General features: G+C 38.3%; 1 protein-coding gene across 1 annotated transcript; it reads left to right on the plus strand.

The window, feature by feature from the left end:
* Positions 1-596: 596 nt before the first annotated feature.
* Positions 597-12415, plus strand: LOC104625983 (multidrug resistance-associated protein 4-like; the record flags this gene model as incomplete). Its single annotated transcript, XM_010293776.1, has 6 exons — positions 597-644; positions 5070-5285; positions 7291-7431; positions 8791-8828; positions 9182-9282; positions 12269-12415. Coding segments are annotated over exons 1-6 (691 nt in total), but the record flags the coding sequence as incomplete, so codon positions are not given.
* Positions 12416-16417: the final 4002 nt, after the last annotated feature.

Below are 16417 nucleotides of genomic sequence, written 5' to 3' on the forward strand. Positions count from 1 at the left end.
TTTCTTGCCTGGAGGAGAAAGACTTAATATATGAAGGGATCATGTATACAAGAATAAACTGGTCTACTGACCTTTGGGAAGTAGTGGATTGAAATTGCACCAAAAGGCGTAAACTTGGACTACAGAGAAAAATTTTGTAATGGTGAAGGTAGTTTGCCCCTGGAATAAATTTTCAAAGATGTTGACATTTCTGTGTTGAGCTTGAACATGCAGAACAACCCATCCAACATCTATCAGGAACGCTTTTATGTTTAAATTGATTCTAGCTTGGGGAAGAGGACGCCACTTTCATAGTCCCTTCGTCCCCCTTTTCCGTGTACTGAAGAGGCTGAAGAACCTTTGGGTCTTCTCTATCCAGGTCACATCTGGCTGTGTGCACACATGTGTGTCTGTGTGCACTTGTGTATTTCATAATACACAATACATACATAATACATAAATGTGGCAATAGCAGCTGCAATTTGTGCAGTAATTTTTCCCATTGCCATGCATTAAATGTGCTCACAGTGTAACTAACAGAGTATGCCTCTTGAGAGTAACAGAGAAGCACTGGGAAGGTGAACTCTGTGGGGTTTTAAACAGCAAGTAAAAAGGCAATGGCAGTTCTGGGCGTACTTCAACAGATGGCTGAACCCTTGGACCAGGTATGTCCCGTGCTGAGGCAGGCTTTCCCTGGATTCTCTATATCATCAGTGAGAAAGGGAGACACGCCCAGATGGTGGTTCACCTAGAATTGGGTGTTTCATCTAGAATTGATGGTTGCTTTTCTTCAGCTACACAGAGCAGTATTTCTAAAAGTAAAATCACAACGAAACTAAGCCTTAGTGAACCAGTGAAAAACATAAAGAATTATGGACTATTTTGTGGGTGGTTTTTTTTTCTTTTCTTCTTTTTCAGTTCTAGAACAATACCAAGCTTTCACTAAGAATTCAGTGAGCTCTCGGAGTTAGTTTTGTCCCAGCCCTTTTATCACATTTGGTTTTGCTGAGCCTCTGTTTGAACTCTGGCTTTGGTCTTCTGTGGCAGCCAAGGCACCATATAAACTTAGTGCTTGCTGCAAACTGCAGAATGGATGTTGTCAGATGGGAGAGAGAATATTTAAAAAAAAAAATAAAAAAAAAGGTTTTGAACATAAAACTCTTATTTTGATATTTTGAAACAGACGTTAAGTATATAGTTAGTATTTTACTAGTTTTGCAACTTCTGTGCTCCATGATGATACAGTATTTTAAACGACAAAATTTTCTAGTGAGCTGTCTGAGCAGTGAGTTGTTTAACTTGGTAATAGATCTAAGTATACACTCTTTGTTGCAATTTTTCCTCCCTGTGCTTGTGCCAGTGAATCGTGACCACAATTTTTCTACTCACCTGTTATCAACAAACTATTCAGCTAGCTTTTACTCAGATAGACATCAAATCAAGAGTTGTTGTTTTTTTAGAAATTCTCAATTGAATGAACTGATACATCAGTGGAAATAAAAATTTCCACAGAGGTCGTTTTTGCCTTCTCTCCTGAGATCAAGATCACGCAGGATGCTGTGCTGACAGCTCTGACAGTTCTAATTGGTTTACTCTGGTGCTGTGATAACCCACTTTTTTTTCCTCTTGTGTTTTGGTTTTTTTTTTTTTCCCTCCCCACCTCCAAATGCAGACTTAAAGTGCAGTGGGGTCACCATGACTCAAGATCACGATTTAAAGGTTTTCAGCCATTGGATTTTCTAGTGGCTAGTTTGTCCCGGTAAGCTGTTAGACATACATCTAGCACACAGAAAATTCAGTGATCAAAGTGGCTGTGGGACTATGTAAGGGAAAGCTAGATCTCTTCACAGTGCATACCTGGTATATTCTCTTTTGGCAGCTATCCTGCTAGGGAAGTAAATATCCTGTAGCCTCTCTGATCTTTGCCCAGTTCTCTGGATAGGTTTTGTTGAAGAATATGTTTTGTTGTGTGTCTTCAGCTGGTGCTGTAGTTGCTATGAGGGTTTGTTTTGGTGACTGCTCTGAGGGTAGACAGTAACCACACCAGGATAATATTCCCACAAAGAGCTTCGTGTATAAATTGCAACTGTTGTAGAAGTTGCAACTGCTCAAATAGTTATGCTGCTGCAAATACCTTGATTAATTGTTGTCTTGGCCACCTAAGAATGACATCATGGTTTTATAGTTGCTTCTTGAATGCTGCATAGCAAGCATATAACTTTCTCACGGAGAGTGTTGCTTTTAACTTAATTTTACTGCAGTTTATTTGGAACACTATAATATACTTTCTGGGTGTAATTATGCTGGCTAGTATTAGTATTAATCATTTTATAGTACTCTACTTCGTACAGTCTTTGTAGGAGTGATAAAATAGATGTTAAAAGCTGTGTAGGGAAAATGTATGAAACACAGTAAGCAATACAGTATCATTGCTGTTCTTTTTCTGCCTTACTCCCCTTACCGCTTATTTGCATTTCTGCATGGAATTTATACTATTGGATTGCTGTGGGTTTGCTTGTGTTTTTTTTGGAGAATGGGGAGAAGAATTTGGGGGAGGGATGTTTTTCTTTTGTGGTGAGTGCCACTGTCCTGTGTCATGTTAGCAAATGGGAGTTAGCATGTTAGCGAAAATGAGCCAACAGGAGCGGATCTGTGGAGAAAAACACACAGTGCCAAGGTTCCTGTGCAGCTCAGAAGGTTTTGCTTTGAGCAGGCTGGAGTCTGGCCTTTCAGGCTTCATTCCTTGTCAGTTGAACACTGATGAGGGGTCCTACTGAAGTGTGTGTTCTCACTTGGTTTTGTCTAGAAGTCTCGTTCATGGGCCCCAGTACCACTCAACAGCACGAGCAGCAGCAGATTGAGTTGAGGCAACTGGTGGACGATCTTCAAAAAGGCACTCCTGATCCAAATGGAAAATGCTAATGTATACACCTTCACTGGACACTTCATTTCTAGACAATATCAGTTTTCCTTGTTTTCTTAAGATAGTGAGTAGTTAAGAAGGGGGTGTCGTCTCAAGCGTTTGTCTCCCTGCTGTGTTACTGTGGGAGTGGAGGCAATGAGTGTTGATACTGTTGGGTCTCAGTTGTGTATGTGCTGTCCCTGTTATACATGAAGAGCATGCTTGCGCACCTCTGCACTTGCTCCACCGTTACGTTTTTGAGGGGTTTTTTTTGGCTTTGGTGGCCTTTCAAGGCTCTGCTGAAAAGATAGGAGGTATCTTTTCCGCTAATACTGTATAGGATTGGACTGTACTTGCTGACTGGTTCTGGTGTGCACAGTCCCCTCTTCATTTCTCTCTGAAATCCCAAACTTCTGGGGAAGCCTCTAAGGTAAGCAGGTAAGGTACTGGAGAGGAAGGTAAGCCCTGATTCCATAGGAAAAGGTCAGAGATGGTTGAAGGCTCTTGCTCTTCTACCTCAATACATACCCAGATGTTGCTCAACTCAGTAGTACTGTTTACTTCTCCAGAACTCTCAGCGACTCACTGTTACAGCTGCTCTGAAAGCTCATCTCAAAGAAATTACTTTTATTGGCTGTATTTTTCCATAATTGTCCACAGTATGTTGCCCTGCTTTCTCTTTCCATTAGTTTAATTTTTGTTAAATGTCCCCTTTGCAATCCAGCTTATGACATGTACATTTGTTAGGACTTTTAAAACAATTACAATGAAATGTCCTTAAAATATTTCCTCCTCTTTCACCCCAGACCAGAAATAGGAAATTTCTTTTCCCTACCTTGAAAATGTACAAAGTTAAATAAGGAACATGTTTGTTAAGCATAATTTTTATAAATCTAATAAGCATAGGCATCTTTTCTTCTTGTTTTAAACACTGTACAGTTGACTAGAAGATGTTTTCCAGAAACAGTCAAAATGCTTTAGGACACTTCATTTGTTAATTAATTTTTCCATTTCTTTGCAGATGTATTTGTCAGGCCTTACATCAGAAGATCTCTGTTTTGGTCACTCACCAGTTGCAATATCTTCGTGCTGCAAATCAGATTCTAATTTTAAAAGATGTAAGTAATTTTAGTGTCTATGCTTTTATATCTTGCACACTTTCTAATTATCCTTTTCAATCTAAGAATGGAAAAAAGAAACAGTTAAAGATTTTCACTTTGACCATATATGTTTTTAAAGATTTATAATCATTAATGAAATAAGTTGTTTTTTCTTAGAATATCTTCCCTGAAAAATCTGTTTTATCATTCATGTACATAATATTACATATTGATTTTTATTTGACATATGTATAATATACTGTGAGGGAATTACTTATTTTTGAGACTAAGTTAATGCTTTGCTTTTATTCTCATTTCTTACACTTTTGTGTGAATTAAGAATTATGTTGATTTTGCAACCAGTCCCTTCTTGAAATTAAGGCTGAGAAATGGTCGCAGTACCTTTGAGAACAAGCAGGCCTACAGTAAAACTGGTTCCTTCCAAACTTGGTTGTACCAGTTATTCACAGGTAGAGGAGAAATGCAGGAAGTTCAGCTGTTTGTTTTGTTTTAAGGTTGGGTAGTGAAGTATGTGAAATTACTTTTTGATGCATCACAAGGTTGCAAAAAAGGACACTAGCTGTCTTTTTCCTCCCACTCGGATGTCTTTAAAAGTCACAGTAGCGTCCTAGAAATGAGCTGTAAGAAGAGTGGAAATGGTCTGTGGTGCTCCTGCTAGAGCTCTATGAGGACCAGAAAATTAAGCTGCTGTTTACCCCTAGCCCGGAGTATTATAAAAAGACTGATGGTTCTGTGTGTAGTTCAACAGCCTGTCCTACAGCTGCATGGCTGTCTCCTGCAGCTTCTCCAAGGAGGTGACTCTCACCTGGCTGTAACTGGGACTTTTGTCATCCCATTTGTATGCTCCCTGTCCTGATTAGCTGCCAGGAAGGGACTGGTTAGAGGGTGAAGAGCATGCTTCTGCTCTCCTAAATGAGGAACTGATAGTTAGAGGCTTCAGCTCAGTTACTGCAGTGGGATGTGTGCTCAGCAACTGCAGAACCCCCGAGGTGGCAAGGATAGATAGGAAAAATTGTCCTTTACAGAAAGTGTATGATGAAGATAATCAAAGCTTATATTAATTGTAGGGTAAAATGGTGGGGAAAGGTACCTATTCAGAGTTCCTGAGATCTGGCATCGACTTTGCTTCCCTTTTGAAAAAAGATGAGGAGGTAGAACAGCTGTCGGTTCCAGGAACCCCCAACCTGAAGTCTGCTCGGAGTCGAACATTCTCGGAGTCCTCTGTCTGGTCCCAGGATTCTTCTGTCCACTCACAGAAAGACGGAGCAGTGGAACAACCACCTGTGAGTGCTCAAAGGATAAACGAGTCTCGATCCTTGCCTGCCTGGTTTTTAACTTAAACTTCGATAGGGGCTTTCCCTGCTGCATTTGAATTTCAGGAGTTGTTGGATTGCATTAGCAGGTGAGAGCTTGCCCACGGTGGATCTGCCCAGCGCTGTGTTTGGCTGGCAGTCCTGGCACCTGGGCTGCAGAGGGCAGGCATCCCACAGCTCTGGGCTGTTCTGTTCAAACCCGGCAGAGTGAGTTTGTTCAGGTTGAGCATCAGCTCTGCTGGATGCTGGAAGCATTCGTATCTGTGTCCAAAGACACCGCGCTGTGCTTCCTTCATCCTGTCCCCTGCTTTAAAGGGCCAGTACCGCTGTACTGGGTGGGTTCTGTGTGTTTGTGCAGTGCTAAACTCAAATTAACACTTGCCCTGAAATCCTGAGCTCTGGGAAAAGCGTGCAGAAGCGGTGGCTTTTTACAAAGTCTACATTTGCATGGCTGACATTAACATACCCACATGGTCTTGAGCTGGCCCTGAGGGAGTAACCTTGGGACACCACTGCATTGCTCCCCCCAGCCCATCTGTTGGTGAAAACAGAATCCTTTGTATGGTGCCAGCTTGGCTTCCAGGTGCCTTTTTATCTCTTGGTCTGCACAGCGCAAAAGCAGCAAAGCCATAAGGTTTCTGTACCAGAGGTGGCCTTCTGCGGGTGTGTTTGCCTTCACATAAAACAGCACAGGAGGCCTGTAACCCTGCTAGACTTGTGCTGGCACTGCATCTGTGGAACACGAGTCATCCTTGTGTGTCCCTGATGATTGTCGTCTTTATGCTATATAGTTCTTCTATATATCAGATTATATAAATACATATATTTTTATATATATTAGTTCTTTTTCTTTCCTTTAATGGAAAGCAGTGAAATTAAAAAAAAAAAAGCTACAGACTTTTTCATACCTTTTTGGAGGAATGGTTTTATGCCTAAAAGCAATAAACTCATCTGGTATTATTAATGTCCCAGTGGTGACTGCACTATTAAATCCACACAGGTGTGCCAAACATTTAGCAGCATGAGAGCTGTTGGATGGGGGCATGGAGGATGGGGCTGGAGAAAAAAAAAAACAAGATAGGCTTCTCTTCTCTTATGGGCAAGTAGGTGGGATTTCTCCTTTCACCTCTGAGTCACGTCTGTTGATTCCACTGCTCTTGCACAGCCATGTCTGCTGACAACAAAAGCAAGTGTTATGTGTCCGCTGAACTGGCACTAGTTTTTCCATCATATACACTGAAAAAAAAAAAAAAACACACAAAAAAAAAAAACAACAAAAAACCCCCAAAAACCCCAGAATTTTGTTCATTTGAATAGTTCTTTTACCTTCTTTATGCCTCTCTCATTTTTTCCTTTTCTGTCTTTCAGTGTCCCCCATCCGTTGTTTGCTTAATGTGATTTCTCATTTGTCATTTTACTTGTATTCCCTATTAACAGATGCTTTGTTGGTACTTACAAGGAGGTGATTAGATCTTTATGGGTAATTTGTTACTCTGGCCATATGTTGATTGATTTTGGTGCTTATTTGCAGAAGAGTATTTACTTTAAATACTTTTCTGAACAGGAAAGGTTACACACACTTGCATTCTGAAAACAGAATCTCTCCCAAGCCAAGGCCTTAGTTTCCAGAGCTGTTATGACTGAAGGTACTATATAAGAAAAGAAAAACCTGGTTTATTGATCAGTTAGAGTAAATATTTCTGTGTCTGTAAATGAAGTCATGTTACATTCTGTGATGTAATAAAAATAAAATCCTCACATTTTGCAGAGTAGATTTTTCAGTATTACTGCACCAAGACTAATTTTTTTTGTCAAAGCTATAGTTCCAATTTTTAAAGTTTTTATATGCATAATCACTTTATCTCCTTATTTAATTGTTGCTAATGCTGAACCATGACTTTCAAGTGGCTTAGTCTGAATGTGTAACTGGAAGGTTAAAGTTTTTTATTGTGGTTTTTTTGTTGTTTTTTTTCAGGCTGAAAATGCATTGTCTGCAGTGCCAGAAGAGAGTCGTTCTGAGGGAAAAATAAACTTTAAAGTTTACAGAAAATATTTCACTGCAGGAGCAAACTACTTTGTGATTTTTATACTTTTAGTATTCAATATATTGGCACAGGTGAGTTGTCGGGAGCCACAAATAATATTTAATGTATTTTGAGTTTGCCCTTTTTTTTCTTCTTTTTAATGTAGTATGTGCTTGTTACTGTGATGTTTCATCTGAAATGTTTGGGAGCATGGTGTTCTTTAATAATTTTGTAGTATACTCGCTCAAATTTTATCTGTCAGCATGGAGTTTTTGGTACAGTGTTGAGAGGTCTTGCACTGATCCTTATTTCAACAGTTTTAATACTTCAGTAAAGCAATTATTCTACTGGCAGCATGGCACAGAAATTATAAGCCAGTCTAATTTTTGGAGATAGAGAACAAAATCATAAGATGTGTAAAGTAGCAAACCTGGACAGTTGAGGAGGGCAAATAGTTTTACTGAGTACAGGAGGACAGAGTCTGATAGAAGTGTTGAAAGAAAAGCTTGTCTGCTGGTAAGTGCAGGTTATGAGGAGGGCTAGAAGGAGGGTCACTGTTTAGCAGAATAAGAAAGTGAAGAAGAGAATGGGCAAATACTGTGTGTAATGCAGACTGCAGCAGGTATGTAAAAGAATTTTTAAACAAGGAAAATTATTTTGAAACTTACTGAAAGAAATGGTGAGCGAGGAAGCTGCATGAGGATAGCGTATTGCCTTTTTCTCTGTTTACTGCTGAGAAAGCTTAAATTCATTTCATGGAAATGATTGGTCTTGGCTGTAAAAAATAGTCAATATATTTAGACATGTTACTACTTTTTTGCTTGTCCCTGAATTGAGTCTGTTGGAAAGATAGCTGAGCAAGATCAAATCTCTGCAGTAGACTGTCCAGAACTTCAAATTCACATGAACAGAGGTGTACTTTGAGATAAATAATGCTGTTACAAGTTTGTAGTCACCTCTCATCACAGAAGGAAGGTGGCAGAAGGAGTTTTTCCCTCCCTCTCTTCTCTCATCCTCCTTCAACCCTGTTTCTGGTAATTATCTCCCGTAAACACAACTTTCTGGACTGGTAACATCAGAAAGTTTGTTAATCAAAAAGCATTTTGGAATATCTCTAGTAGGAAATTTAGGAACTGAAAAAATGAGTTCTTTAATGTGCAATTAACATACATTAGGAAGAGCTACTATATTTTGTTTGGTTAAGTGTATTGCTTTCCTTTAGTTTGCTATCAGGTAAGGTAATTTAAGGTAACTTCTTTCTTTGTAGAGGGTTCTAATGCACTTTCTAATGTGCTTTGCAAATTGCTGCTGGTCTTGAAAGACTGGATGGCATACTTTCCTGAATATGTGATGTTTTCCCAGAGAACATGAAAGAATAGCACAGAAATTTAATTTTCCAATTTTTTTTTCATTTTCTAAGATAATTCTTGTATTTGCCTCTCTTACTCAAGGTGGCATATGTGCTTCAGGATTGGTGGCTTTCTTACTGGTAAGTTGATGATAACTGGTCAGTCATTTCTGCCTTTTCAGTCAAGCACTGTTTGTCTAATAGAAATCAGTGTTGTATAGGTAGTGGTGGTGGGGCAAACCTGTTTTAGGAAACTTCAGGATATGCTTGATCTTTTTCTGATCTCCACTCATTTTGTGCGGGGGAAAAAAAATAAACTTTATGCTACCATGTTGCCTGTGATTGCTTCTACTCATGGTGTGATGCATGACAGTACATGGGATCTTTTGAACTAAAGATTTCAACAGAGTTGATTCTAGAAACAGTTAAACGTACTCATGAATATTTGCAGAATGTAATTTGATGATTGTTATCTTCTGTATGCATTTCCACAGGGCAAATCATCAAGAAAAGTTGAATGTCACAACAAATGGAAATAATGGAGCAAATGAGACTGAACATCTAGACCTTAACTTTTATTTGGGAATTTACGCAGGTAATTACACATGCACGTGTGTGTCTAAAGAACTATTTATTATCTGACCTATCATAATAAACAGTTTTGAGAGGTGTAAAGCAACAGCAATGTGGGGAAATGTGATTTCTAGTGGTAACTGCGTAATGTCTTAACAGATTAGGACCCTGAGTCTTGCCTCCTGACTGCATTAATTGGAATAAATAAAATTTAAAAGTCTAACAGAAGAAATAGGTTGAATGCAGACTCTTAATTTGCTTTGCCTGGGTTTTGGAAAGTAAACTAGGAATTGAGTATTCCAAAAGTCTGTCACCGTAAGGTTGTGGTTATTGTCTATACTAATAGGTCATTGAGCTAAATGTTCAGTCATTATATGTATGGGCAAGAGGGATTAGAAACAGATCTTTATTCTGCACTGTTCTAAAACTTCAATGGCTACCTTCCTTTTGAAGTGCCATAGCAAAAGAACTAGTTTTCAAAAAGCATCCTAGATGGCAACGCAAAGCAGGATGTTAAAAACCATTTCAATATATTTCAATAGGTAGCCATATGCTGCTGAATATCCAGAAGAGGGCATTGATCCTTGTACTCGGGCATCCAAACATCTTCAGATACTGCTCTGAAATACAGTAAAAATTGGCACAGAAAAATCATGAAATCATCGTGTAGAAATACGCTCTCAGACTCTGCTATTTAGCACTTCTAGTGATGTACAGTTTTGTATGGCATGGTAATTCCTTGATAGAGATGTAAATGATAGGTCTGAGCAAATAAGTGGAATACCAGAAGAATATGCATTAAATGTATTCAGAAACATCTCTCCTAGGTGAGAGGATAGGTGGAGGATTTTTTGTTTGGATTTTTTTCGGGAATCTTTATGATCTAAGTGCTTGACAGAAAACGTTGTACTTGGCCTGATGAAGCCACAATTTAGGAGCCAGATAAACTTGGCTCTTATTTTCTCTGTGTCATGTCTTACTTCATGAGCCGTTCCAGTAGACTGCACAGTATGATTAAGTGTGGCAAACTTGGCTTTCTCTGACCATATAACCTAAACCACATTCTGGAAAATTTTATCCTTTAAGGCAAATTTTATTCTAGATAGCAGAACCTTTATATTGAAATGTTCAGATGGCTGAGATACTTGCAATAGTTCAACAGACAGCATTGACTTACCTAGACAAAAATTGTAAGTGAAGTTGAAAAAGTTAGAAAAAGATGGTACTTTTCCTATGAAGTACATAATAACCTAACTTACCTTTTTCTATAACCTCTTAAACTATATAAATTAATTTAACATTTTTATTTCTGATTCTCAATGTTTGGAAAAACAAAAAAATCATCATGGTAGTTTCTTCGTAGTCCTTATTGTTTCTTTGAGACAAAGATTTAGAAGAATAAGATTTCAGTTAATGGGAAACACCACTGGCCAGAACCGAGGTACCAGTTCCACACCTTTTCTATAAAGTGTGTGTGCAAAGAGTCCTTGTCTCTCTCACACTGAGGTGATAAACTTGTAAATGGGGAAACCAAAAACCTTCGGCATGAGACAGACCAGATGAAGGACAAGAAATTAAATCTCATTCCTCCTCCTTCTCCCCAGACATTAGGTCTTTTCAGGCGATTCATTTGGTGAGGATCATGCCAGCAGCTTCTAGTGGCTTCCAAACCTGAGTGAAGTTGTACAGAAATGTGGGATTCCCAGGATGTGCTCCTTCTCCTCCATTGCTCCCACACACTGCTGTTAGGCATGGGCTCTACCACAGCCTCGTGCTTAAGTGCCTCTTCTGCTCCCTCTTTGCATGACCCAACTTTCACGTTGGGGTACGTGCAGTTACTCTTGGAAAAGTTGTTTTCTTTTACTTGGCCCAGACTACAGAAGTCAGGACAAGGCGAACAAGCTCTTATCCCAGCCACGTGCTTCTTTCTTAAAAACAGCACCGCACAGAACATGGGCAATAAACTGCAAGCAGACAAATGAAGTGGTGATACCTTTTCTTGCATCCTGGGAGGATACAGCAGTAAGCAGGATGGAATAACTGATTGACTTAACCACATCATATAATTTAAAACCTCACTCTTTCCCACTGTTACTGTAGCTGTACCTGAATTGTGTCCAGTTTTAACCCATCCTTAGAATAGGCAATGTTTTATGTTGATAGTAAGGGTCTAACTTAAGGGTGTCCTGAAGGCCTAAGCATCTAGGCTTGTGGTGGCTATATTTAGTTTCTGGAGCAGATCACCTGGAGCCTGGAAGCACTGCCAAATGTAAGGTTAACACCTTCACTGCTCACCTTCATTGACTGGGAATTTGGACAGCTGCATTGGAGATTACACAAAGCAAACAGAGCAGCAGCAATCTCATCATTCTTTGTTTCCATCTTTTGCCCTGTAGCACGCCTGTCTTGTAAGTGGGGATATGCCTAGAAGAAAGGCAATTCCCTAGAAGGGCTCTATTTCACATGACATAAGGGATGCATCTTATACTGTGTTAAAAAAATACACATAATTTAAATGATTTGATGTGGTTTACCAGGGGAAGAATGGCATGAGTGGTTTGGGCTGATTGAGAATAACTCAAGGTTGTCTCTAAATAGCCATGTATATATTACTTGGTTAATACCTGCTGGCAAATGTTGAATCTTCACAGTGACCTCTGCAAACCGCAATTATACGTGGCACTGTGAAATGAATCTCTTAGCAGAGATGTTATGCAGAAGGTTTTAATACAGATTTATTTCATGGGTTAACAGACATTTCCTACATTTCTATAAAGTACCATCTCTTTCAAACCAAAAAAGAGAAATTTTTAGAATTGATTATATGATAGTAATCAAAGCTAGTGACAAATATATCTATGTTCTGCACTCAGTCTGAGTCCCTAGGCTTAAGTTTGGATTCTTGCTATATACAGAAGCCAACTTAGTTCAGTTTTATTCTTAAGTTCTTTTACTTGTGAAAGATCACTATCTGTATGCATGCTCTGTCCATGTTTTTTTAATTTCAGGTTTAACGGTGGCTACAATACTGTTTGGCATAATAAGAAGTCTTCTGGTATTTCAAGTTCTTGTTAATTCTGGTCAGACTTTGCACAACAAAATGTTTCAATCCATTTTGAAAGCTCCTGTCTTGTTTTTTGACAGAAATCCTATAGGTAAGTTTAGTAGTAAAAAACCCCCTTAACATTTAGTGTACCTCATTGATTACAATAACTATACTATTTCTGAGCAATTATGATTTTATAATATTTTTCACGTTTGTGGGGGTTTTTTGGCTTCTTTTACTTAAAATTTTTAAATTTAAACAGTGTGATCTTTTTAAATATAAAAGTCAGAATGTTGACTCCTTATAGATGGTTGATCTTACCCTCTTCAAATGCAGTATACTGAAAAATGAATTGGTGTTGTACATTGACCTGCTAGTTGCACTGCTGTTCTGATTCAGTTGCACAGGGGTGTCTTCCATGTGCTGAATGTATATGCATGCATTTTGTGGGGATTCCTTTCTTGTGCTTTTCTTTGAAAGCAACAATTATTTGCCCTTTTAAAAAATAATTTTAAGCATGTGTGGTAATTCACACTTTTGAGAAACTTTGTAGCTTACTATCCTTCCAGAATGCACAAAAGTTAACAGTTGGACTTGATGATCTTGAAGGTCTTTTCCAACCTAAATGATTCTATGATTCTATGAAAAGCGTAAAGCGTGCAATGTAAAACTCCAATCCACATCCTTATGTTCCTCAAAAGAAATGAGAGAAAAGCTGGAACAGAGTGAAAAGAGTGGAAAAGTGGGGTGGTACTAATTTACTATCCAGTCTTACATGAGAAACAAATCTGATGGTCTTCACTCCCTTGAAGATAAGGAACATAGGCTTGTTCTCATAGTTCCAGAAGGCATTTCATAATTGGAAGGGTTTATAGGGATGGCTTTATTGTTTCGGAGAAACTAGTAATGTTTTCAGGAAAAAGACATTCATGTGGAGGAAAGGTTCATGTTCATAATAGGATGAATGAAACATGTATGATTTCCCCTTTAAAAAAAAAAATTACAACTGTGGAAGTTTAAGACTGTGTTGTATGGTCATCTTGTACGGTAAGTCTGTGGCCGTGTAAATAAAGGCCACTGCAACGGATTAGAAGTGAAGCCATAAGCTGAGGAGAGAGGTTGGTAGAGAGCTAGTTGAGAGCACATGCATGAGAAGAAATTGTAGTATTGATGGCGTTTGTTGATAGATAGGCAGGGATTTTCCTCTATTTTCTCTTTTTGTGTGTGTGTGTGTGTGCACACAGCATATGCAGTGACTGTATTTTTGAGGGAATCCATAATCATCTTGTAAGAATGCCCATAAACCTGGCTCATCATAACAAACTAAGAACTACAGAGTAAACATCAGGGACAATGCAGAGTAATAAATAAGGGTTTGCTTTGTAACATACTGTGAAGCTCAAATTAGCAGTGCTTCATAAAAGTGACGTTCATAAAACCTTGCCTATCGCTGGTTTTACACAGTCATGACTTAGAGATGTGTGTTTCTATTTATCAGCAGATATTTTATAAGATTAAATTCACTATGCATATATTTCTTCCCCTTCATCTTTCTTTTGGTCATGGTAGCATGCAAAGGTACTGCTCTTCTGACTTATACATCTTTTGGGAAAGGAAAAAAGGAAAAGGAAAGATGACATGTGAGATGATGCTCTTGTTCAGAACTGCAGCATGTAGCAGTTCTGAAAATCTGTTTTTAACATCTGTGTTTTATTGTGTGATTTACCTGTTTGTTTTTTATTGTCTATTTCTCTTTTAGAACTTCAGATGCTATTTTTTTGCATTGGGGTGAGATGTATTTAAGTATAAGTCTTTTTTCTTTCTTTTTTTAGTATGACTTACTATGAAAGACACTAGAAGAAATTTGAATTATTAAAGGCTCCTTTTTCTAGGGTTGTGATTGTAACAGCCAAGCCATACTATTAGTTATCATCTCCCACATTAGCAAAGCTGATATTGTAGTGTCAGATCTGTCACTTAAGCATCCAGTGTGTTCTCAGTGTGTGACCTTCACAGAAGCAGTTGCTTAACTGACTTTTGCTGTTTCATTTATCCAAAAATAATAATGAATTTAAAAATGCCACTGCCAGGATTTTGAAAAGACAATGATCCATGTTCCAAAGTCAAGGAAGGAAACTTAAATAGACATCGATAGTTCTTACTGGGGAAGCAGACTAATGAGCAGCATCAGGAGTCGACATTAGGAAATGGAGATAGGTGGTGAATCATGACATGTCTGTCAGCTCCCAACAGCGTAGATCCAGTCAGTTGTGGTGAATAAATGAGATGACTTATTTCTGAAAAAATTCTGCTTTGTGAATCAGTTTAGGCATGACCCCAAGATCTCTCTTTACAGATTATATTGGCAATATATAGGGAGGGGAAGGTTGTAAAGGGAATAGTACCGAGCATCTTACCCAGATGATATAGGAATTTGAATGTATTTTGGAACCTGGATTACATAGCAGAGACAGAAGAGGAATATGAAGACCCCTCCTCTTTTTCCCTTCCCATCTAAAAATATTTGTATTTACACAGATTTCACCTTTCTGTAATTTGGCATAGATATAAAAGTAGTTAGACGTTACTGCTTTAAGTATGTTTTGCATTGGAAGAACCTTATTCATAAATGACTGTCTCCTTTCTTAAGCACTTAACCTAACCCTGTTGATCTGATAATCCTAAGTGACTAAAGCTTATTGTGTTGTCCAGCATTCAGAAAGAACGATCAGATATTTATGACTGAAATGAAAATTCATCAGCAGATACATGTACAGCACCACTTAAACAGCTGTAGTGAAAGCTTGATGGGAAGTTAGAGGTTAAGTGGGTGTATTTTGGGGTTTATCACATCTGACTTGTCTGCATTTATTGACAGAACTTTTGGGGTTTTTTTTTGAGTATAGAATTTTACTCTCTTGAAACTTCCTTTGCCGTTCTATCCATATCCCAGTAAGGGAATTGCATGCATCTCAAGGTATCTGTGAGGAAAACGTATACTTTTTTTTCTACTTCATAGTGAATGCTTTATATATTCCTCTTCATGTGTCACTTGCAGGAATAAAGGGGTTGATTTCTCTGCACACTTAGCACAAGAGGGCAGCATGATCTGTTTTATTTCAGTCTAGCATTACAGCAGCTTATTAGAAGGATAACAAAATTTATCTGGTATGTTTTTAGAGATGATATTTGAGGAGTGAATTTTCAACCTTTCCACTGAGCAGTAATAATGTGGTTCCATTCAGTTGTCCTCATTATCTGCAAATATAATATTTTCTCTTAATCTTTTACACAGTAAGCTTTTTAGCTCCATGTAATGCTGAGTTCAGGAACTTTGTTGGCTTTGTTATTAGTGGCCAAAAGTGAGAGAACCCTATAGAGTCTGATCCTTTGGTTCCGTCAAGGAGACCTCCTTCAGCCATTATTCCTTTTAATTTCTTTTTCATGATGTTTGTAACGTTTCAGAACAAATTTGATAGAAAGATAGGTAAAATGGACCAGGACTTCAGCAGCAGTGACTTGAATTGGGAGTTCCCTCTTTTGAAATTAGTTTCTTATTGATAGCTTAGGAGATCCTAGTTTTGACAAGCTTCAGAATTTGATTCAGGATTACTTGCTTAGCTTGTAAATCAGTTGTTCTTTTCTGGGATTTGGGGACAGAGGTTTCTTTAGAGAAGGGATGCTAATATTTAACTGCATCGCTTTCAGTACTAGTAGTTTTAGTGGAGATTTGTGTGTAATTTTGAATTGCATTGAGTTTAGGAAACTGAAACATGCTGCTGCTGTGCTGATGGGTGCTGTAAAAATAAATAAGTGATACGCATTAATTTGTTCAGATAAAATATGAATCTCTTCCTCCTCTAGAGATCTGTCTAAAATTTCAAATTGAACCAGAACCACTACGGAAATGCATATGGAAATCTAGCTCTTTTTTTCTTCTCTCTTTTTTTTTTTTTTAAATTGTATCTCTCTAAACTCTTGGTTCTGACAATTAATAGAAGGAGGTGAAATATTTTGGCAGACATTACAGCATTTCTGGCCTTCCTAGAAACAGAAGGCACTGAATTGTGTGATGGTTGTCCTCTACCTGTTAAATCAGCAGATTCCCCCC

Source organism: Phaethon lepturus, unplaced genomic scaffold (genome assembly GCF_000687285.1).
Source record: "Phaethon lepturus isolate BGI_N335 unplaced genomic scaffold, ASM68728v1 scaffold52968, whole genome shotgun sequence".
Lineage (NCBI taxonomy): Eukaryota > Metazoa > Chordata > Aves > Phaethontiformes > Phaethontidae > Phaethon > Phaethon lepturus.